This window comes from Schistocerca nitens, chromosome 1, assembly GCF_023898315.1.
Source record: "Schistocerca nitens isolate TAMUIC-IGC-003100 chromosome 1, iqSchNite1.1, whole genome shotgun sequence".
In the NCBI taxonomy this organism is placed as follows: domain Eukaryota; kingdom Metazoa; phylum Arthropoda; class Insecta; order Orthoptera; family Acrididae; genus Schistocerca; species Schistocerca nitens.
The window spans coordinates 167,915,392-167,939,815 of NC_064614.1; the positions used below are offsets into that span (position 1 = coordinate 167,915,392).

General features: G+C 37.8%; 1 protein-coding gene across 11 annotated transcripts in view; it reads right to left on the reverse strand.

Annotated features, from left to right (window-relative positions):
* The window catches only part of LOC126244429 (rap guanine nucleotide exchange factor 2), a 327,255-nt gene that overhangs the window by 85,518 nt on the left and 217,313 nt on the right, over nucleotides 1-24,424 (reverse strand). For 10 of the 11 annotated variants that reach the window (XM_049948247.1, XM_049948243.1, XM_049948248.1 and 7 more), the window contains exons 3-13: nucleotides 19,521-19,721; nucleotides 19,033-19,188; nucleotides 18,713-18,852; nucleotides 17,175-17,397; nucleotides 14,110-14,246; nucleotides 12,399-12,687; nucleotides 11,980-12,139; nucleotides 10,920-11,235; nucleotides 9,782-9,977; nucleotides 3,752-3,924; nucleotides 3,075-3,309 (exon numbers count right to left, since the gene is read on the reverse strand). In XM_049948247.1, the coding sequence (XP_049804204.1) occupies nucleotides 3,075-3,309; nucleotides 3,752-3,924; nucleotides 9,782-9,977; nucleotides 10,920-11,235; nucleotides 11,980-12,139; nucleotides 12,399-12,687; nucleotides 14,110-14,246; nucleotides 17,175-17,397; nucleotides 18,713-18,852; nucleotides 19,033-19,188; nucleotides 19,521-19,721 (2,226 nt within the window). Of the gene's footprint in view, nucleotides 1-3,074; nucleotides 3,310-3,751; nucleotides 3,925-9,781; nucleotides 9,978-10,919; nucleotides 11,236-11,979; nucleotides 12,140-12,398; nucleotides 12,688-14,109; nucleotides 14,247-17,174; nucleotides 17,398-18,712; nucleotides 18,853-19,032; nucleotides 19,189-19,520; nucleotides 19,722-20,653; nucleotides 20,761-24,424 lie in introns of those variants that run through there. The other variant, XM_049948239.1, reaches the window with a different exon arrangement.

Consider the following 24,424-nt stretch of genomic DNA (forward strand, 5'->3'; position numbering starts at 1 on the left):
ATCAGTCAGAGCAAAGGACAACAGAGGATAAATGCATTTACTTTGCGAACAAACAATTCACTTTTTAGAAAGCATTGCTAGTAGTGAAGATATAACCACATGTCCACAGAACAACAAGGTGTAGGACAATGAGGTTATACAGAGATACATAAAGTGTACAACATTCACGTGACACAAACGTAAAGGCTGTGATGTCTGTGACTGTAAACGAACATTAGCATCTAAGGCAGACTTACTACATCTTTATGTAAGATGATGAAACTTCAAAAGTTTAAACAATAAGGATCTTAACTAGACAGTTAAAAGGAAAAAAGGCAAAAGAATACTGAAATCCAAGAGAAAAAAAAGCATGTGAGGAGCATAAAATGACATAATTGATCATTTAAGACAATTCCCAGAAAACAGTCAAATTTCCTTTTGTGCCTGTCTGCAACTTACGTGGTGTCATCTTTACTGTAAGTAGCAATCTGTCTTTTCATAGATTGTTGGTATTCCTATATGGAGTTCCCACTGTTCGAGTCTCATACAGAATTACACCGATGACAGAAGCAACAGCATGAAGTGATCAGAACATGATAAACATACCAATAATATACATTTACAAATTGTAGAAAATATCAAATATCTTTTGTTCACTTCTGGCATAATTAAATCTACAACAATTCTTGGCTTCCCACAAATTAAAAGTATTGCAGTAACTAATTCCGGTATTACAAAAAATAAACAGTTGCCCACCCTGTCCCCTGATCCACATAAATAATTTTTTCCGTTGTCATTTGAATATTGATACTGATTCACTACACTCTGCTTGACAAGTGCATAATTCAGTAGGAAGTAACAAGTACTGAATTAAGCACTACAACAACACTGTTGTGTAATGCAGTATTTTGGGGGGGAAAGAAAGAAGAAATTAGCAGTTCCTGCTTGATCAACGATACAGCCAATGGCTTCTTGAAATAAAAGTTACTGTTTTTATTAAATGAAGCAGTTATATGATATAGCTTCTCAATACTTCACTTGATACAAAGAAGAACACTTATGCTCCTATTTCATTGTTGGCAACACTGCATTAAGAACACCAAAGCTTATAACTTGTGTTCTGTTCATGCGGAACCACAAAATGTGGAGGTTTCTTCTTCCACTTCCCACTTCTGAGTGCAGCAAATAAAAAGTATTTACACACTGCATAGACTCGCCTATTTGCTCTCGACTCCTCGGAAAGACAACACATACATTATGTGATCAAAACTATCCGGACACCCCCAAAAACATCCTTTTTTCATATTAGGTACATTGTGATGCCACCTACTGCCATGTACTCCATATCAGTGACCTCAGTAGTCATTAGGCAGCATGAAAGAGCAGAATGGGGCACTCCGCAGAACTCACAGATTTCCAACTTGGTCAGGCGATTGGGTGTCATTTGTGTCATACATCGGTATGCGAGATTTCCACACTCCCAAACATTCCTAGGTCGTTTCCAATGTGATAGTGAAGTGGAAACATGAAGGGACACACACAGCACAAAAGTGTACAGGCCGACCTCGTCTGTTGACTGACGGAGACTGCCGACAGTTGAAGAGGGTCATAAAGTGTAATAGGCAGACACCTTTCCAGACCATCACACAAGAATTCCAAACTGCATCATCAGGAGCCACTGCAAGTACTATGACAGTTAGGCGGGAGGTGAGAAAACTTGGATTTCATTTTTGAACCAGCTGCTCATAAGCCACACATCACGATGGTAAATGCCAAACGACGCCTCGCTTGGTGTAAGGAACGCAAACATTGGATGCTTGAACAGTGGAAAAGCATTGTGTGGAGTGACGAATCACAGTGCACAATGTGGTAATCCGATAGCAGGATGTGGGTATGGTGAATACCTGGTGAACGTCGTCTGACAGCATGTGTAGCGCCAACAGTAAAATTTGGAGGCGGTGGCATTATGGTGTGATCGTGTTATTCAAGGATGGGGCTTGCACCCCTTGTCGTTTTGAGTGGCACTATCACAGCAAAGGCCTACATTGATGTTTTAAGCACCTTCTTGCTTCCCACTGTTGAAGAGGAATTCGGGATGGCGACTGCATCTTTCAACACAGCTGAGTACCTGTTCATAATGCATGGCCCATGGTGGAGTGGTTACACAACAATAACATCCCTGTAATTGACTAGCCTCCGCAGAGTCCTGACCTGAATCCTATAGACCACCTTTGGGATTTTTGGAACGCCTACTTCATCCCAGTTCCGGCACCTGACTGAACATATGCCTCTGAGAGTGGAAGCTGTCATCAAGGCTAAAGGAGGGCCAACACCATACTGAATTCCAGCATTACTGATGGAGGGTGCCACAAACTTTTAAGCCATTTTCAGCCAGGTGTCCGGATACTTTTGATCACATAGTGCGTGTGCAAATCATCCTGGCACACTAGTCTATCCACTGTAGACAATTAAAAGCTAGTACTTTCACAGACCAGTGTGACAATGAAGATGATCAAAGCCATAATTATTCCAGCTCCCTACAATAAATGAGCAAACAAGAAGTGAAGATTCAGCTGTATTATATCTTATTACATAAATTGAATGACTACGTCCTATTTTCTACATAGAGATTCAAAATTAGAGGAAACGCAACCCACTTGATGCAAACCAACAAACAGTGACAAACATGGAATCAGTCTTTCCATCTCATCCCGTACGGTAATTCTCCCCTGACCCGCAGTTCTGGGTGACTTTCCCAAAACCTTTTTCTAGACCTCTCCAGTCCTTTTCCTTCACCGCTCTTCCATATCCCTCAACCCTTCTGCCTGAAGAAGGAGACACTGGCTCCGAAAGCTTGCCAATTACAACCATCATTTATGTGTGTGTTCTGTCACTGCTTGGCGAGTAGATTTTTTTAACTGTCCGATTAAATAATTTTGTTGATAATAGAATTGCACTGTTTTTTCTGGTATTCCACAGATTAAAAGAATAAATTTTATGTCTCCCATAAAGTAAAATTACTCTGAATATCATCATATTTAAATTAAACTCCATATTAACACTTAAAAAAAGAATGTGTTTTCAATGTTAATTACCTCAGAAAACTGAGATAACATTGGACACCCGTATCTACTTTTCAGCTCAAAAAGATCATCAATATACTCTGTGGTCTCAATCTGTCTGAAAATGCTGAAATCCTGAAGTGTCAACTGAATAGCAACTTCAACAGCATTCAACTGCAAAAAATGAACTTGGCTTTCTCGAACCAGCTCTGGAGCTAACTCGTCTGGCACCAACGTCTCTGTAGTGCCATTTGTTTTGAGGTAGTACCTGAAAAAAGACATAATTAATAAACATAGGTACAGAGTTGGAATAGCAGGACAACTGCAGTGGGAGCCTGATGATGGGCTACGTTAACACAACAGACAGATATTGCAAATATGACAAAATTCATGAGTGAGACATATACAGAATGAATTTTTCACTCTGCAGTCACTTTTATGCTGATATGAAAATTCCTGGTGGATTAAAACTGTATGCTGGACTGAGACTCAAACTCAGGAACTTCCACAGAAGGTAGGAGATAAGGTACTGGCAGAAGTAAGGCTTTGGGGACAGGTCATCAGTCATGGTTGGGTAGCTCAGTCAGTAGAGCACTTGCCCACAGAAGGCACAGGTCTCGAGTTCGAGTCTCAGTCTTATTCCACCAGGAAGTTTCAAGACATATCAGTGAAGAAAAATCATATTGTAGACAAGAATAACACATGCCTACCTGCTACTTAGGCCAATTCTTTCTGCCAAATTTTGCAACTGGTCTGGAAGCCGCCTCTGTTTGATTATGCCTCCTTCAGCAACAGAAACTTCACACAGAGAAAAGTTTGAACTGGGTTCAGTAATGCCAAATTCTTGGAGAGCCAGCATCACTACCTCATGTGCATTCGTTTCCTACAACACCAAAAAAAAGGTCACTAATTTTTGTAATTAATAGCACTTACTTTGATGATCAACAGAACAACAAAGTGAGTCAGATATCGAACTGAAATGAAGCAATTCCTAGGTGACTGAAGATTTTCATAAAAACATATTTTCACCAACGTTTATCATAAACATATGGTCATATCTCCACCTCAAGGAGGGGAGTTTGGAGCTGTGATGCTTGAATGTTGGCAAATAACATCATGCAGGAAACATGCACACTTTCTTGGAAGACAGAGGACTATTTCAATGCATTAAGGCTTTGTCCTCCAACACATAGCAAGATAACCTATCAAAACTGTATGTCTAAAAGAGAAAGAATTAGAATCTGACATACCATCAAAAATAACATTGTTAGAGGCAAAAGTGCAAGGTCATGTATGACAAAGATTGGGAAAGCAAACAGTCAGGATGTTTTCAAAGAAATCACCATAGACTTTGCCTTAATCAAGACAGGAAAACCACAGTACAGTCTAAATCAGAATGACCACATTGGTATATGAACTGGACTTCTACCAGACGAGATTCCAGTGCCTTAATCACTGTGCCACACTGCTCGTGAGATAACAATGAAGTAACATTATAAGCTGGCTGATGAATTTGTAACAGGCTCTTTAACCAATAACATATGTGGAAGCCACTCTTAGCTGATTTGGATGCGAATCCATCCTCTAAAATCATATTCATCCCTACATGATGAATGTCTTCCAATGAAGGACACGGTATTTCAGCAAGGTAAATACTTTGCCACAGTGTTAGAAATGCCCACTAAAAGTGCTGGAAGAAGTCAACATAAAGACTTCAAAGTATTTCTCTCACCACCAAATTCCCCAGATCTTTAACCCATTTGGAGCCTATGGAACAACCTCAATTCTCACATTCAAACATGCCAACCACTACTCCAACAGCTCTGGAATGCACTACTGACTAGGGTTTGCAGGCAGCTGAGGAGGCAAGCCCGGCCCCCACATGGATTGCCATGAAGAGCAAGCCAGACCTGCCTCCTGCACTGTAGGCATCTTAACCTGTGGATCATGTTTCCGCAAAAGTACAAGTCACGCATGAGAGTAAAGATGGCTTAAACATTGTTTGAAATAAAAACTGAAATCATTTCCTGTTTAATAAAGATCCCAACAGTGACAATTAAATACAATAATCACCAGTCAAGAAAACACAGTGAAACAGAGTGAAGTTACTGTGTTTTAACACAGCGGTCAACTATAATTCTCTCACAAAGAACTGTCAGATAGATAATGTTGGCTGCAGCCAAAAAGAATGACTACTGACCAAACTCTTCCACGATTGAGAACTAGGGACCCAACTAACCACCTTAAAGTTTTGGGTATGCATACAAACATGGCAACATCTAATACTGACAGCTCAAGTTCAAACTGCTGCTACACTTGCTACAAACAGGAGTTACTTTGGATGCTAGGAGACCCTTGCAATAACACTAGTCAATAGCACATATAACCACAGCTAATGAAACAACCAAAACTTGATCGAGAGATTTCATTGACCATAGTTTGTGTTAATTAATGGCAACAATGATAATGATTGTGATCAACCCAAACAATAATGTTCACAAGCTACTAGTATTGTGGGATTTGGATGGGGGTTTAAAGTTTCCTTGCCAACGAGACTGATGACATGCTGAGAAGCTGAATATTGGACAATAGTTATGTGTGTTCATGGAGAAACAACATTCTTGGGAAAAACAAGAGTTTGTTGGTTAAGTTCTTTTCTATTTTTTATGAGTTCAGTATTAAAATTGGTGATAGAGAGATTAATAAACAGTCTTTCATGAAAGCCGGAACTGTTTTCCTAGAAATTCTGGGGCTTGCTCAGGATCAACTGAAAGAGTGATGATGCACTTTTGTTGCCTGATCTACGATGTTTATGACTAACTTTTCTGAGCGCTGTTTTCCTCCGACAATGCAGTGACATGCAATTGTTTTGAGTCTGGTTCTATGATGAGAATTCACATTTTAATTATGTTTAAAGGTAGCAGTGTGACACAAGGAAAAATTTGGAATGTACAGAAAGGAGAAAACGCTGACGGAAAAATAAATAAATGGCAACATTTGGAGAAATCGAAAAAGTAAATGAAAATATAACCTCTGCACTAGTTAAAATTACTAAATCACTATGCAAGTTAATTTTCAGAACAGTTTAGGATCACAGAAGAAACCTGTAGCGCTTGAGAGTTTTCTGGTTTTACTTTTCAGTCAATAGCTGGTGTGCATGAAACTAAGAAGTCATTCATTGAAGGATCATTTTCAGAAGAAAAGTTAAGAGCAATCTGCAATATACTGCGTATAGATAGTGGGACAAAAACTGAAATTGCTACCTAAATTTGGTAATATTTATCCATCATTTACAAAATTGACATGAAAATTAACAATGAGATAGAATGTCAAGAGGAAGTGGAACAAGATTATTATATGCCAGATTTGACAAACAAGGTGAAAAGAACGATGTCCAATTGTTTAATACATTAAACTGCGAATAAGAAATCAAGAAAGAAGGAAGGAAGCTTTCCTTCGTCCCTTATTCAAAGAAAGTAAGCTATCATATACATATCACATGGATCGTATTGGACCACTTAAATCTACAGACAAAAGGTACAACCACATTCTACATATTACTGACACATTTACGAAGTTTGCCTCACTATGTCCTGTACAGACTACAAAATCAACATAAGCAATTAGTAAGATGGAATTACAGAAAACTAATTTTAGGGGCCAGTCCCAGTAATTACCAATGGAGGGAATTTTTTTGCTTCTCAAGAATTCAAGAAGTACTGCTTTACAGAATAAATTGAACACATTTTAATTTTAACTAAGACAGGACTACTCAAAGCTAATGGAAAGATTACAAAATGATTGCTGAGCTCAGTCTTGACAGCCCTTGGGATAAGTGGTATCATCAGCTTCACGTGTCATGAATTCAACATACCATGTCTTGGGAAAACTTCATTTCAACTTTCGGCAGGAGTTAGGATGCACACATAGACTGATCTTCACATCACAAAATCATTAGAAGAAGAAATTATTAAGTCATCTGAAGAGATGACACAGGGTGTATACGCGGACAAGGGAAAAAAATTCCCGGATTTTTCCCTGATTTCCTGGTTAAAAATACACTTTCTCCCGGACGAAAACACGCGTTTTCTGTGTTAAATGACATGATACATTCCCTTGGAGCTGTAAAACTTATCAATCCTTTGAAGGATTAACGTTTCATGAGCCGGCCTGAAATTCCCGGCACATTAGTAAACGACCACGACTGGGGTAAAAAAATAAAAAATAAAATTATATGCAGCCACAAGTGCGCTGCATATTTTCATATTACAAAAGTATAAATTCTCATTTCTGCCAAACTCGGCAAGTTAGTTTCTGAAACACTGAAATCGAGTTTGCAATGCAATTTTGTAAGGCAATCATAGCTCATGCCACGTGATCTCGCCACCCAATGAAAGCAAGTATTCAGAGCATAGAACACGCAATGTAGTCAGTCAACAGTAACATCGCTATTAAATAGCGTGAATACACGAGTAGGGAAAGTTAATGGTTTAAATTAATATACAAGTGTGGCTGCAAGGCAAGGTACACTTTCACATATAATACTGGTCTCGAAGATCAATTAGCCACCAGAAAAGCTAAGGTTTCAATTGGTCTTTTTTTACGTGTGTTACACTGTAAGATACATCACACACATCCGCCAGTAAAATTTTAAGTTTTAAACAACAGTCAAATGGTCTATGATTTAAGAAATTCATCGCACATTCTCATACGCAATATAATTCATCTTGTGTAAAAGGATATTTACATTGACAGTGACGCTTTTCAAACCACTATTTGTAATATTTTCCCTTGAGCTATTAGAAACAAGTTCGTTTCATCAGCTGCCATTGGCCTCCAGATAACAGTTTTTACTGCCCGTACGCAGCCTGTATGTTCATACGTTTAAGTCATTAAGAGAACTTACATAACGTAGTAAAGGAAACAGAACATCACATGATAAACCAAGAGCATCGGAATTTCATAAACCATACTGAAATACCCAATTCCGCTTAAAGTGTACATTTTTATGTCCAGATTCACAATAAAGTAGGCCCCATGATATTAAGCTTTTCAGTGTAAATTTTCTTGGAGTACCAATACCGCATTACCTCATGTTTGGTTCTTTATTATTGTGGCATCGAATGAAATGAAGACTTGCACCACGGCCGAACTTCCCCGAATAGGGGCCTCCCGGCCAACGATGCCATACGCTCTTTTCATTTTGTCGATAATTCCATACTTGCCAGAAGATGAAAACGTTCACTTTAAATCCAGCAAACAGTTGAAACTAGGCAATAGTATGGAATGAAACACTTCATTTCAAATAAATTTACTGCCTCAGTGGAAAATATTAATAACAACCAAATTTCTTTAGCAAACTGACAAAAATAACTTCACCGTTCTGCAAGGCAATTAATGCTCGACTTAAAAACCTGGAAATAAAATAAAACCAAAAAACTGAAATGAATAGTATATTCTAGTCTTCGATAATCATGTGAATCTATTTTATCTATGAAATCTATGAATTGATGGCTCCCGCCACAGAAATCGGTTTTGTTTTCATGACAGGAGATCTGTAAATGAAGAGGAAACGGCAAAATAACTAAATGTAAACACTGCATGCCAGAAAAATTTTCCGGTTACTGCCACACTTCCAAGTAGCCAGAGGCGGGAGAATGTACTGTCCATACGTGACTGGCATCTGCTCTAACAAAGCTAACGTAAACAATTGTGACGTCATTCTCATCTCAAGCAGTTTGCTGTTATGAAGTATTGCATAGTCTTTCGTCCTAATGCCTTTAACACGTTTTGTTGTAAATGGCGCATTTCCTTTGCAACTTAAAGTTTTACTTAATTTTTTTTCCCGTTTATGTTTTATTGCTGCAATATAATTCTGCAGTAGCAAGGTAGAGTAATATTCTTTGTTAGACTGTCAGTTGTTAGCAATCAAAATTACAAAAATGTAATTGAAAACTAAATCTCTGAAAAATTCCTGGAATTCTAAAAAATTTCTGTGTTTTTTCCGGTTTTCTCCAGGATGAAAAAGTTCCCGGGTTTTTCCTGGATCTCCCTGTTGTCCCGGGGCGTATACACCCTGTAAATTACAAATCAACTAGGTGCAAGAAGAAAACCTATTTTAGCTTCAACTGATATCAGAAGAAAGCTTCCAAGTACAAAGTTGATGCCCTGGCCACAATAAAATGAACACAAACTGGACCAACATTAAAGCTGAAGGCCACGAATCTAGGTCCTTATTGAGATACGAAAATTAAAACAAATCATTCCTATGATGCATGCCACAAAGATGATAACCTTGAGAGCCCTAGGACAACAACAACATGTGCTGAATTTATGCAATCCTGGCCAAGTCAGATGATTGTCAACATAACTGAATGTGGGATTTGAACAGTGGTTTAAGGATTTCCCTGCTGAAAGACTGGTGTCATGCCAGGGAAATGAATACTGGACAGGAGTTGTGTGTTCATGGGGGAACTATGTTCATGGAAGAAACAATTGTTTCTTGATTAAGTTCTTTTGTAGTTCGGCATTAAAGTGTGTTATGAGAAGATTAATAAATAGCTCTTCTTGAAAATCCTACTGTACTGATACAAGTGCTTATAGGTTCCCCAAAGGAGTAAGGTATACACGCTAAATATCTGAGGCCTTAAAAAGCACATAGAAAGAAACTGAACAGCCACACTTTGATTGTTGTCTCAGAAGAATTTAGAAATTAACAGAAGACAATCTAAAAATCTTACCTTATGTACAAGCAAATATTTGCAAGTTTGGTCAGCCTTATAAACTTTGAGCACATGCTCTGGATAGTCTGAACGCAAGTCATCGTAGCAGATGCTCATTAAATCTGGATTACTATGACTGTGATACAGACTCGTCTGCCCTGGTTGTGAGGACGCTGACTGTAGGTATGGGCTGTCATCTGTATGTACCCCATCACTGAAAAAGACACGCACTCACTCGGAGGACAAGTCACACATCTTGCACCCTATTATACAAAACAATATTATTCTGAGTCACAGTAAATTTTACTAGTTTTTACTATTATTCCACTAGCTATACAAGATTTACCAGAGTAACCATTCAAACAAGCACCATATGACTGGTTAGTTGCCCACCCATTCTACGACAAAGGATTTAATACATTGTAATATTATACTGTAATAACAAACTGATTACTCTTCTGCAACAGGAGTAATATAGTAATATAAGTATGACTCTGTAGGATTTCACCAATCGTAATATTACAGTGTAATAACAAACCTATTGTTCTTTTCCAACATGAACTATATTATATGTATGACGTTCTCAATTGTAATATTATACTGTAATAACAAATCTATTGCTCTTTTGCAACAGGAATTATATATTACTATAAGTATGACTTTGTAGGATTTCATCAATTGTAATATTACACTGTAATAACAAACCTATTGTTCAATTGCAACATGAATTATATTGTATTATATGTATGACTTTGTCTATTGCCTTAATGGCCTAATGACAATAAAATTATTCTATTCTATTATTTCCATCAGACGCCAAGGAGACTTATAGAGTTTCTAGAAGGGACATAATTTTCTGCTTGGACTATTATTAAATGTATCTATTCATAATCACACTTTTGGCCTATTATGAAACTCTCAAGTGATAGCTGCAACAATATAAAATGCTAAAGCATCAGTTCAACTTCAAGAATGTACCCTTAAAATTACAACTGGCACCTGAGAATGGCATAACAGGCTGAAAATGTGATTATGAACAAATATAATTAACAACAGTCCAGAAAGAAAATTTTCCATATCTAAACTACTGCAGGACTGTACAAGCAAGTAAACAGAAAATATGTAACTTAAAGCACTGCAAGTCAGGTTCCCTTACACAATAGTATTCTTTGGTAGAATGTTCATTTTGATAAGTGCTCTCTGGAGCCGCTTCTTTGGGCCCAGGGTCATGAAGCCACCCTTGCCACTTCCATCCTTCTTGGCATCCTTGCTGGGAGAGGAGTTGACAGGCAGCTGCACAGGTGCTGGGGTGGCCGCAGTAGGGGGGATGGAAGCAGCGCCTGCCAGGAGTGCAGCAGTCGGATCGACCGTCGACAGCCGGAGCCGTGGGTCGGGACCGAGGCGGGACACTTTGTTGTGGCCGGTCCGCGGCCGTGGCGAGCTTTCAGGCGTCTGCAGCATCTCTTTGAACTCTGGAACACGAGTCGGCAGAATCATTAATATCTGTTAGTTGATTTCTCTATGACACCAAACAAACTAAAGCTTCAATTGTATGCTAATAATGTACATGGAAGTAATACTGTCAGAACAATGAAATGAGAAAAGAAAGTTTACTTGTAAAATGAAAGCATAATTGTAAAACTGACTCATTCTACATCGCAGTAAGATGTTGCAGATGTGATTCATGGAACATACAAATAGCTAACTATTTTCATATTACTGTTCATTCTTGGGCTTAACACACTTCAGTGTGCAAGAACAAATGGAATAGTGAAAATGGTGATCAGACACATCAGCAAAACTTGGCGTATACAAAAATCAGGTTGTTCAAAATGAGACAATAAGTGTGGGAAAACAAGAGGAAAAGAAAAGCAAAAATTCTTCCAAAATTTGAATAGTATGAAAACCTTTACAGAAGTAACTGTGAATATGATTATTCTCTTTCCAATTAACACCTCTTATCCAACGCATATGTCTTCATTATTGTGACAATTTTTCTTTTCATGTTCTGCAAGTGTCCACAGTACAATTACGAAAATATTTTGCAAATCGTGTTAATGTCACTGTCTCATTCCATGAAGAGACTATGAAACATTAAAACCAATGTTCATCACATATTACCTTACGCATACAAAATATATACAGAAAAGTTCAACCCTTAATTTACCAACATAGTTTTAACAACATTACCAATTATTTCTATCAGTTTGTCTCACCTAGCAAGTTTGACTTCACTGTAATGCTCAGGTGGGTTGTGCCCCTCAGAATCTCTAGTGCTTTCGAATGGCTAACATGTGCAAAACTCTGTCCATTCACTTCAAGAATCTGGTCTCCTCTCTTCAAACCAACATCTTCAGCTTTTGATTTTTTGATGACCTATAAATTTCAAACATTGAAGAAATGGTAAAACACATATAATTTTCAAATAAATTAATTTGTCAGCAACAGCTTACTATTCTTAAACAGTCAAACAAACAAAAATGAAATGTGAACCAAATAACATTAGAAATAACATCAACTTTTCAGACTCTCACAGGCAGAAATAGAATATTAACACAGAAAAGGTTAAAAAATGAGATGCCAGAGTCAAAATACTTTAAAAATTGAAATGGTGAATATTTATAATGTGCATTACCTGGGATATGAATATACCAAAACCCATTTCAAAGCCACCAATAATTGAAAATTGTAACACTTCATCCCTCGAGGGTCTTGCCAGAGTCACATTACGTGTCCTTGCTTTTGCAGCACAAGCAATGTTCAGGAGCCTCAGCTGGCCCTGCATTTTCTCTCTTTCCAAGCACTGTTCAAATGTTTCCAGGAACTCCATCATGGATGGGTCTGTCTCAAAGTCAGTGAAATGATTGTTCACCCACAAAAGCACCACCCTTGTAACACGATCCCTGATGCACGGTTCATTAAACCTACACATAAAAGTACACATTAATTAATTCATTCACAATTTTAGATGGATAAAAAGAAATCCAGGTTCGCTCGCGCATGCACACACACATTCAGCAAACAAATGATCACCACTTAAAACTGAAAATGGCTCGTGGTATAGCAAGGAAAATGTGAAATATTGTACATATTTTGTTACCAGAAAACAAATGGTGATCATAAATACAAGCAAAAAATCTGATTTTCTGTATGTAAGATATAGAGTTCCACATTCCAGAGGTTCTGAGCTGGGACCTTTCCTGTTTGTTACATATGTAAATGACATGCCCGGTCTTGTGTCATGTAAAGCAGTGATGTATGTTCATTGTGCCAATTTCATCACATCTGAGACAGATGAAAAGATCATGGTGCAAATGAATAATCTCTTGATAAAAGAGTCAACTCAATTGTTTAAGGATAATAGATTAAAGCTAAATGCTAATAAAATAGAACATTCACTTTTCTCCTTCAGGCACCCATCTCTACAATAATTTATGTTGGAATACCCAGATAGAAAAAGTTTCTAATACATTATTGAGAGTAGTGTACCTGACTAAAAAATTAAAAAGCTGTGTTAATCATGACCTCCTCCTGATGGTATATTATTAATTTTTCAAATCACATTTTAACTATGGGCTGTATGGGGAAACTCTGCTGGAGCTAAGAAAGTAATAAGATGCATTTTTGGTCTACAGAACACAACTTCTTGAAAAAATAGTTCACTGAATACAAAATACTTACTGTCCAAGTTAGTAAATACTCCAAGTTCTTGTGATTCTTCAGTTTCTCCCAGCGTATTTCTTGCTCGAACAGTCCACGGGTGTACTGCCGGTCGATAGTGTCCCTTGCGAGGGGAGGGGATTTAATACAGCCGCCTGCCCTCAGGAGCTCAGTTCGTCAGTGCACCTGACGATGGTGACATGTCTGATCGATGAAATATTGTGCCCATGGGACACTATGGACCGGCAGTACACCTGTGGACTGTTCGAGCACTCCAAGTTCTTGTTTATGCCAAAGAGAACGCATATACATATAAATTTATGGCTAATGCCCATACTGATAAAACAAGGAACAGAAACCTGAGCAATGTCCCCTTGACTAGGCTATTCAAGACTAAAAATAACTTTGCATACATTGGCAAAATGTTTCTGAACAAGATGTAACCATGTTAATGATTTGATAATTTAATTACAACGTAAAGTAGATTCCGTACAATATAAGCTGTATAATAAAAATTTAAATTGCCACTTACGTAAATTAAATATGTAACACAGAATTATATTGTAATATTATATTCTTTAAAGAAATAATTTGTACTAGATGATGTCTCCAGCAACCTCAACCTCAATGTTGTCTTCATACAAATAAAAGGATCTGATTAGATCAAATATTACTGTAAAACTTACCAGTCAAGCAGCTGGTTTGCAACTGTTACTGAATTATCTATGAAAGTTCGATGTGTAAGTAGAAAATCTTCAACGTATGTAGGATCAATCATTGAATTTTCTTCTATCAACTGAAACATTAACCTCTCTGGTGTCCCCTGAGAAACAAAACAAAGAACTATTTAATGCCAAACCTACACTTAGTTCTAAAAGACAGTATTTCCTCGGCACTGAAAATGGGGTTGAGATGGTACCAACCATTTGAAAAAAAATAAAGGAACTGCAAGAGACAACTGGAAATTAGGGAACAGAAACTTGGGCAGCATATGAGCAGAACTACATGTTTATGACAGTTACGGTGCCTGTAAACTCTCTCTCTCTCTCTCTCTCTCTCTCTCTCTCTCTCTCTCTCTCTCTCTCTCTCTCTAAGGGTACGATAAAAGCACAGAACGTAAATAGGTAAGGATCATCAAGTCACTGTGATGCAAGAGTATGTTTTTAATTGGATACAAAGAAGTGCAAGTACCATTACAAATAATCCTGCTCTAGTTTTCTATGGCTGCCAACAATTGCTATAAACTTCAGGTTAGTTCCTGCAACAGCACTATGGCCAACTTCTGCTCATATTCAAAGTCCGTCAACAATTTCTTAACCATCAAAATTCTGCTGTGCTAAATAAATACAATAGGTCTTATTAACCTATATAAAAAAAATAAAAAATACAATAAGTGAGGGCAACTATGTACCACATAGTGGAGACACTGAACAGTTGATAGGCACACAAAAAACCAACTAAACACCATAGCTCAGTGTTAGCGCTTGTGCTCATTCTCAGAACCCACGAGTTTTTATGCGAGGGGTTCCACGGCAGGGAGGGAAGGAGGGAGGGGGCAGCTGTTAGCACAATTTGACGATGAATGCGATTTCAAAAGCTGAGGTACAGTGTATAGTGTCCACCTATTTTTAAAATGCCTACACACTTATTGAGTGCCGAGTGGTTGTCTTTTCTCATTCCATGGTTTGTTCTACCTTCACTGTATTAATCTCGATAGAGTGAGACACTGAAGTAAACACTTCATTAATATGAAATTTAATGTCCATCTGGCAATATAATAATCTTCCAATGTAAACACATTTACTGTTTCTAACAGTCATTACACTTTCTTGACCAAATGGCAGATATCTTTCTTCTTTTTTAGCTACATAATTTTTATACTGCATGGAATTCTGTGGTATATACTTACTCCTGACTAACGTGTAAAAATACTAGTTGCAGCTCCAGATGCAACTAAGACAGGGAATATGATAGGTTACACTGCATTCCAGCCAAATGAAGCATGTGTCATTAGCTATCACTGTACACAAGCAATCCAACTGCTAATATGTCTTTGTGGCAGTATGAAAGTTCACTGTTAGAGTAGACAGAAGTTTCAGTGTTGATATTGAAGGTATCAAAATTAATGTCCAAGATCTAGTAGTTAATCAGAAATATTATCTCAGATTACAAAAGAATGGGATCAACACAGAGGAGCTGTTTACCCTAAAGCAAAATTACAATGCCTCTAATACTCTACACATCAACTAAAGCGTCAAATAAATGTGCTACCAGGCAGCATTTCCCACTCCCCTCCTGCCCCCTCTCCAGTATTATGAATAATTTACACAGTCGCCAAATCTGAAATACTTCAGATTTCTGATGCACATTATGGAAAACGAATTAACATAGAAAGAAGGTTTCATATTAATAGAGGCAAAAAGCAATGAAAAGTAGTAGGTGTATTAGTAGTACTAGTAGTAAAATAATAATTATTGTTTTGCGACTCAGTGCCACCTCTATGTGGTGAGTATTAATATTAATCTATATTACACTTCCATACAAAAAACGGAACAAGGCTTCGCACTTCAGGTGAGCAATGACTTATTTAGAGGAGGAGAGGATCCACACATTGTGTTGTGCATAAACACAAGTGAAATAATAGTGTGTAAAGGAAATTTAACAAAAACGCTAGTTGGTGGTAATTTCTTGTGCATGAACCTGTCATTCAATTTTCATTTTGTGGTTACAAATGATATATTAATCAAAGTCATACTACATCATTATTCAGAAACGAAAAGCGAAATTTTCCAAAACATATAGTGAGAAAGCTAATTCAAAAGCTGCTTACTAAAAGTGTGGACATCTTTTACAATAATCTACATCACAAGAAACAGAGTAATACATGCCCATCCTCTACATAATTCGCTAGATGAGGTGCAGTCCTCGACTGCTAGTTATCTTGTGTATTATGGCTCAGATGTAAGGACACATATTCCATTGTTTGAAACATTTTTTTAGTATTAGTTAAATTTCTACAGTGTGTGAAACAAACAAAATTTTGGCACGGAAACTGTGCTCCAACTGCTGTAAATAACACATAAATTTAAATACAATGTAAGTCTTTCTAAATCTTGTTAAGGGTAAAATTCATAACAACAACAATATACCAACAACTATATCCCTATCAGAACAACGACTAAGGTAAAATACAATACACATGATAATGTTTAAGCTATTGGGACATAGTATCAAACAATGAAAAATCGAGGATGGAATAATGACAATATTATTAAAAGGATAGATTGCTACTCACCATATAGCAGAGATGGCCTCGGAAGGGCCCCTTCTGGGCGAAAGATTACATGTTTCACAGTCTTTTTGTTGTGCCAATCTGCGACTCAACATATCTGTGGTGAATAGCAATCTACCGTTTTTGTAATCTTATACTTTAAAATATGTGATAACTGCAGGAGGGGAGACGCTTTGATGAGGACTGGCATTCACAGTATATTATTTTTCAGTTGGCAATGATCCACTGACAGTGCAATCAACACTGGATCATGTGAGCACAAGCATCAGTACACTGGCTTGAGCAGGAAGAGAGAGAAAAAAAAGGTTTTCTTTTCATGTTTTCAGTAGTGTTTGCAGTACTGAATCAGGTTACAGGACTCTACTTGGGAGAATGCTATAGTGCAAACAAAACCAAGTAACCACTTCCACCTTTGATGATACCACAGCTGGCACTGTTGGGTAGAAATTATCCACTTACCCTTATAGCAATGTGGCCACGGCGAGACCCATCTGGAGCCCCTCTCTGCTCTGTTACCAAGACTAGTCTCCCTGCTTCTTCATGCCTTCTTGTATTCTCCTGTCCTTGGAGCTGAATTCTGCAGTAATCTGCTTGTGTTACACAGACAAACTGGCAGTCGTCAACACGTGTTCTCATTACTCCTTTATGATACAGACGATCCATTGTTGGCAAGATGCCGAAACTACAAACATATTTTTGATTTTCATTTACAATCTGACGTCTCAGTAATATTAAAACATACATTATTACATATTAGCCGTTCAAAAGAGTTTAGGAAAAGCTGAACTATGTTAAATGAAGATCTAAACTACATTACAGAAAGAGAACTGTATGCAAGTATGGGGGTATTCATAACAGAGCTAAACTACATTGCAGAAAGAGAACTGTATGCAAGTATGGGGGTATTCATAACCCAATATTTTTATTGAATTAGCAGATACAGAAATTTGCAGAGATGGTTGTAGAGAAATTCAAATGTACTCTCACAGAGAGGGCACTGCTCAAAAAAGAAAGAAATACTCTATGCAATTCACAAATACACTCTTTCATCCATTGCATCAGAAAGCTTAAAATTTTCCCTAATTATTTGGTCATCAATATCTGTCTGCATTTCTAGCACGTAATAAATTCTCCACATACTATCTATGTCAATAGTCTTGCTCAGTTGGTGTTTATGTGAAAATAAATATTAAGCAAAGCGTGATCAGTTCTTATTACTTCATTTTGTCACTATTGTGCATTTGTAAGTGAGCTTTGCTCTTTATTCCAACACCTTTCATGGGTTATGCAGCATGTTTGTTGTAGTCTGTGTGACAGATGGCAAAATTTTATCCATAATGATACCATACCAAAGATGTAAGCTTCTCAGTACTTTTGGTACACGGCTTACAGGATATGATCATTTGTTGATAAACTACTGTGATTTTAACCATACAATTATTAAATCGGAAATCTACATGTAGGGTTAGATGACATAAAAACCAAAATAATCACCAATCAAATGGATTATAAATGTGACAGGGTGCTTCATGCATCTCTTAACCACTAAAATACTTTTTTTTCCCTTTCCTAAACAGAAAAATCCATTCAAAACAGCACGGTGACTAAATATATCTGAGTGGCAAACAGTAATTACTGGCTACCTCATCTGACTCATGTGAATGCAACAAACTTTTCAATGGATTTTTTTCTTTTGATACAGTCAATTGCCCAATTTACAATGCACTCCCACATCTTTAATGAAATCAAATCATAGATACCCAAAGGTATATCAATTCACAATTCTACACACTAAAAGACAAACATGCAGAGACAACTGATATACTCGTAGCATAAACACACATATTTACTTAAAAAGAGCCTATATTTGAAGGCTAATGTAGAGCTCTCCTGTTACAAAAAACCACCTTCTGACTTCTTACATAAATAAAATCTTCAAAAGCTCTACGTGCTTGAGAAACAGTCACTGGAAAAGCGCTTCATTTTAGAACACTGACCTGTCACCAACTTGAAGCTGCTCTGTTTCACCATTTGAGTGTTCGACTTCGACATGGCCATTGATGAGAACACTCCACGAGTCCAGCTCTTCCCCATCATTCATGACAATTGTACCAGCTTTTTCCACGACGGCAAAAACCTGCAAAAAGCATTAAAAGTTTTCTAGCATTAATCTACTGTTGTGCTCCTCCAACACATTCATACATAGCCTTACTAAACTTTGGAAGAAATGAATACGTGTAACACATTACAGAAGCAAACAAAAACAATCACTTTTCATGAAAAGAATCAAATGCACTCTGCTAATATCACAACATACCATAACATTACATAATGCTCGTCGAACTGCCAAAGTCATATTAGTGAATGCCTTCAGGTGCTGTGTAAATTCTAGTAATATCTCAACATCTTCATCTGTTCTCTCTGTTGGGTCTTTTTCGAGGCACTCTCTAACAGTGTCACGAACTGTGAGGCTCTGCAATAAAAAATTAAAATTTTAGTTGAAGATGTAAATCAGATAGTTATAAAAATTCCAAAATATGTTTTTAAGATTTCCACAAGGGCTTACAATTCAGTACATATTTTAAATAATTCTAATGAGGAATAACAATAATCCAGACCGCAAAACACTTGAAACAGGTGATTTAAACTAATATCAAATTCACATGAATTCATGAACACACTTGTTTATGTTTTTGGCATGGCATCATACACTGCATGTGTGTCAGTCCACACACTGTTTCACATGACGTCCACTGATTACTGAAGAAACACAAACACAGTATGCGTATACTTGTTGGTACTCACATCAATACTTTCTGCAAGATCCTCTTCTTCATCTGAGTCAACAATAGACTCTATGAGACCAGACAGATCCACTTCATCAGCATCTAATGAGCTCTGCACACTGGCCATTGTGTCCGAGCCACTATATGCCGAACTTGTGTCTGACGAATGAGAAGACCGGTTGGACTTCATATAAAGTTCAGGCCTGCCCGTCAGGGCCAACTGGAAACAAAAATTAATTATTGAAGTAAACAGATGCAAGTAACACACAACCAAAAGTACTAAACCACACCAAAATAATTAATTCTTTTTCTCTTGTGTGTGTGTGTGTGTGTGTGTGTGTGTGTGTGTGTGAGAGAGAGAGAGAGAGAGAGAGAGAGAGAGAGTGTGTGTGTGTGTGTGTGTGTTAGTTTTACTATTTATCTTATATGTTGCTTCATGTTTTGGGTGGTTGGCTGGATGCTAAAAATGGACCAAACTACCAGGTCATCTGTCCCTTGCTCCATGTTTTCCTGTGTTTATCTGTATAATATATTTTGCAGTACTCCAAAAAATGTACAGACCCATAAATTTTTTTGGCGAAAGAATTTTAACTACATAGTTACTGGAAATGGTTATTCACTAAGCAAAATTCTAATGTGTGATGGAGAAATTAAGTGTTCCCAAAGAAAATTATTTCTTTTACAAAATATAACCAGTTCACCTCCCTGTCTAACAATACACCTCTCTTAACAAGAGTAAAAAATATATGGTTTATTGTAGTTCCTTCGTTTAGAATTTTGGGGAACTCTTGTATATTAATGTGTGTCTCAAACGATATTAATGCACCCACTATTACCCAGAAAGAACAACTGTTATTCTAAAATTCGCCGAGAAATCTTCAAGTCCGTGCGTTTTGAAGAACGCAGAACTTTATCACTATGTTCACCTGGCATTTGTGTCTAACACAGCCAACAGTTTAAACATGATTCATTAAAAGGTTTACTTTTTTCTGTGATGTGGGGATGTTTATATATTAGGACGGCACTATATGACATACGCATCTGTCACAAAACACAAAACAATTATGACAGTTAGAGGTTATGTCGTACACTCCTGTCATTTTTCACCATAACCGTGATCAAGGAACTGATTTATAATTAGTATATATTTACATTATAGAAACAGTCCGTATAATCCATCGGGCCAGATAATGTATACATATTACGGATCTTTTTTACGTGAAAAACCAAACAGCACCATATACATCAACATATTTGCAGCCACCGCCTTCCTAAACTGACGTTCAGTGAGCGCCAATACACTCGCGAGAGAATCTTGCACGAGCTCCATGTTTGTTTTCTTTTTCCATGATAACATTTGAGGATGCTTCATATTGATCAATCTAGAATGATGAGTACATTTTTCAAGTATTGTGGTGCTGTAATAACTACTGCATTCCCTTTATGCATGAAATGTTTCATGAAAGCGACGGACGGAATATCTCCCTCTCTGAGGATCTTTGTCCCGAGTCCACAGGGTAACAGAGTTGATAAAGAGTCTCTGGTGTAACAGGAATGAGCACAGCTTCGTGTGTGATGTCGCTCTCCCACGCCCAAATTAACCAAGATCGCAAAACAACGATGTCGTCGTCGTCTCTGTCTGACGATAATAATATGGAGTACTTTAAAATTCCCGTTGAAAAGTATCTAATAGCTTACAGTCTAATGAAGTGAATATTACACTTGTGGGTCGTGTCTTCGCCGACGTTCCTGACTCTTTTCCAGCGCTCAGGATAGCATATGGTACGCTCTGTCAGAATACAAATTAATATACTGTCACCTCCTTTTATATTAGTTTTCTAGGGAAATATATTTCCTTCGTTCAAATACCGTTTCAAAAACTGCTAACTTGAATGTACGGCGTGACATAAGTTGTGTGATCATCACACTATCATACCTTAGGGTGGCAAAAGACTGGTTTTATCACATCGTCTCCTTTCTGTTTCCCCTTGTTCTTGGTACAATACGATATTTCTTTCCTGAAACCTGCCAGCACTGCATATCTACTTCAACCTCTACCTCTCTATTTTTTTTCTATTTTTTCTTCTTCCTGATTTTCACCTTTTCCAAATGTCTTATTTCGTTACCTGTACCCATGTAATCCAGTCTGTACGAATCACAAGCGAGAAATACCGCAATGGACGAAATCGAAACAAGAATTAAAAGTTCAGGAAAAAGAAATAAAAGTCTGAAAGTTTGCCTGAGGCACTGTAATTCTCTCAGAAACGACAAAGGAGTTGGAAAATAATTTGAATGGTAGTGTTTTGAGAAGTGGCTGTAAGATGAACATCATCAGAAGTAAAATACGGATAATGGGATATTATTGAATTAAATCGTGCTATGTAAAGGGAATTGATTCGGTATTGAGACGACGAATGTGGTAGCCAAGTTTTGTTATTTGCGCAGCAAAATAACTGACACTGATCAAAGAGCATACAAAATTGAGATTTGCAACAGCAAGGAAAGCATTTCTGTAGAAGAGAAATTTGTTAAGGCGGAATATAAATTTAAGTGTTACGAAGTATTTTCTATAAGTTTCGGTCTGGAGTGTTGCCTTATATAGAAGTGACGAAAAGTAGGTGACACGAAGAGACTACTTGTTTCTGAGATGCGGTGCTAAGAAAGAATGCTCAAGATAAGACGGGTACGTCCGATAATTAATGAGGCGGTAATGAACTTAGAAAAAAACACAACTTAACTAAAAGAAACGATAGGTTAATAAGCATTAGCTACTGGATGGAAGTTGGGTAAAAACTGTAGGCGAGACCAAGGATTGACAACTTGCAACCACATTCAACTAGATGAAGGTATCAACAGTTGCGCAGAGGTCGAGACACTTCCACAGGGTAGACTCGAGTGGATATCTGCACCAAAGTCAATTTTCGGAATAAAGACCACCACCACAACAAGAACAGAGGCCTCATTTGAAAGTAGCTACTGAAAGAAGTAGGATCTCCCCAGAGAAAATGACGCAGTAGCGTTGGAAATGTTGCCCATACCACCTTCAGGGGCGTCATGTCAGCGATAGACGGGGCAGCCGGTACAATGTGGTAATATGTAAAGCAGCGTGAAACTCTGAGCAGTACTTGGCGTGCAAACCGACACCTCGTCGTCCGAACACGGGTAACTCGCACATGAAACCCCATAGGGAAACATCTCCTTCCAAACAGTACTGGTAAAGTCCTAAGTATTAAAAGATCGTATGTGGTATTTATACCTTAATACCAGTTCTACCGGTGTGAAAAGTGCGCTAAGATACAAATGTGTCGATAGGGAACATTTGTTGTGAACGAGACTTAATTTTTTTTGTTTGGTTGGTATGACATCTGTCAAAGATATTTAGTATACATCAAGTCATGTAACAAACAACATCATATGTTTTCATCGTGTTAATAATGTCGAATTTTATACCAGAAAGTAATGATTTGCGGAAAGCATTAATTTTTTGTTTTCATTCGAATGCTTGTCGAGACATATGGTGATCATGCTCTATCAGAAGCAACATGCAAAAGATGGTTTAAACGGTTCAGAAATAATGATTTTGATGTAAGAAATGAAGAACGAGGAAGACCACCAAAAAAGTTCGAAGATGCCGAATTGCAAGCAATATTGGATGAAGATGATACTTTGAGTCAGAAGCAAATGGCAGCAATGCTAAATGTTGCACAACAAACAATTTGTGACCGTTTGAAAGCTATGGGGAAGATCCAAAAAGTGGAAAATGGGTGCCACTTGAACTGAATGAAAGACAGATGGAAAACCGAAAAACCATTTGTTAAATTTTGCTTCAAAGACATGAAAGAAAATCAATTTTGCATCGAATTGTTACCGGCGATGAAGAATGGATTTATTTTAAGAATCCTAAACGGGAAAATTCATGTGTTAATCCGGGACAGCCATCAACATCGACTGCAAAGCCAGATCGATTCGGCAAGAAGACAATGCTCTGTGTTTGGTGGGATCAGAAAGGTGTGGTGTATCACGAGCTTCTATAACCCGGTGAAACTGTGAATATTAATCGCTACAGGCAACAAATGATCAATGTGGACTATGCATTGATCGAAAAAAATACCAGAATGGGCCAGAAGACATGGCAAAGTAATTTTTTTACACGACAATGCACCTGCACACAAAGCAAAACTGGTTCAGGATACAATCAAAACATTTGGCTGGGAGCTGCTACCCCACCCGCCGTATTCACCAGACTTGGCCCCTTCCAACTACCATTTGTTTTCATCAATGGGACACGCATTGGCTGAGGAACACTTCGATTCCTACGAAGAAGTCGAAAATTGGGTGTCTGATTGGTTTGCTTCAAAAAGACGAACATTTCTATTGGCGTGGTGTTCACAAATTGCCAGGAAGGTGGTCAAAATGTATAGAAAGCAATGGTCAGTACTTTGAACAAAATGTTTTTACTTTTCAAAATTAGTGTTTCATTTAAAAAAAAAAAAAAAAAAAAAACGCTCATTTCATACCGGTTCACCTGGTAAATTCCCATTATGGTCGCCTCCATAGCCGAATGGTCAGCGTCACTACTTTCGGTGCGGAAGGACAGGGTCCGGTGCTCGGCACATCCTTAGATTTTTTTTCTGAAATAGGAGGGTCTGATGCAGGATCGACTGTGGCCTTGTGAGGCGAAATAAGGTTTGGCTGGTTGATCTGGAGGAGGGGCGCAAACTGCGAGGTCATCGGATCAGGGAAGGATGGTGAAGGAAGTCGGACGTGCCTGCCCTTTCAAAGGAACCATCCCAGCATTTGCTTAAAGCGATTTAGAGAAAACATGGAAAACTTAAATCAGAATGGCCGGACGCAGGGCCAAATAAGGAGCGGCTTGAACAATGTAGCAGCGACATCATCTGGGTTCACCTATTCACAGTAACA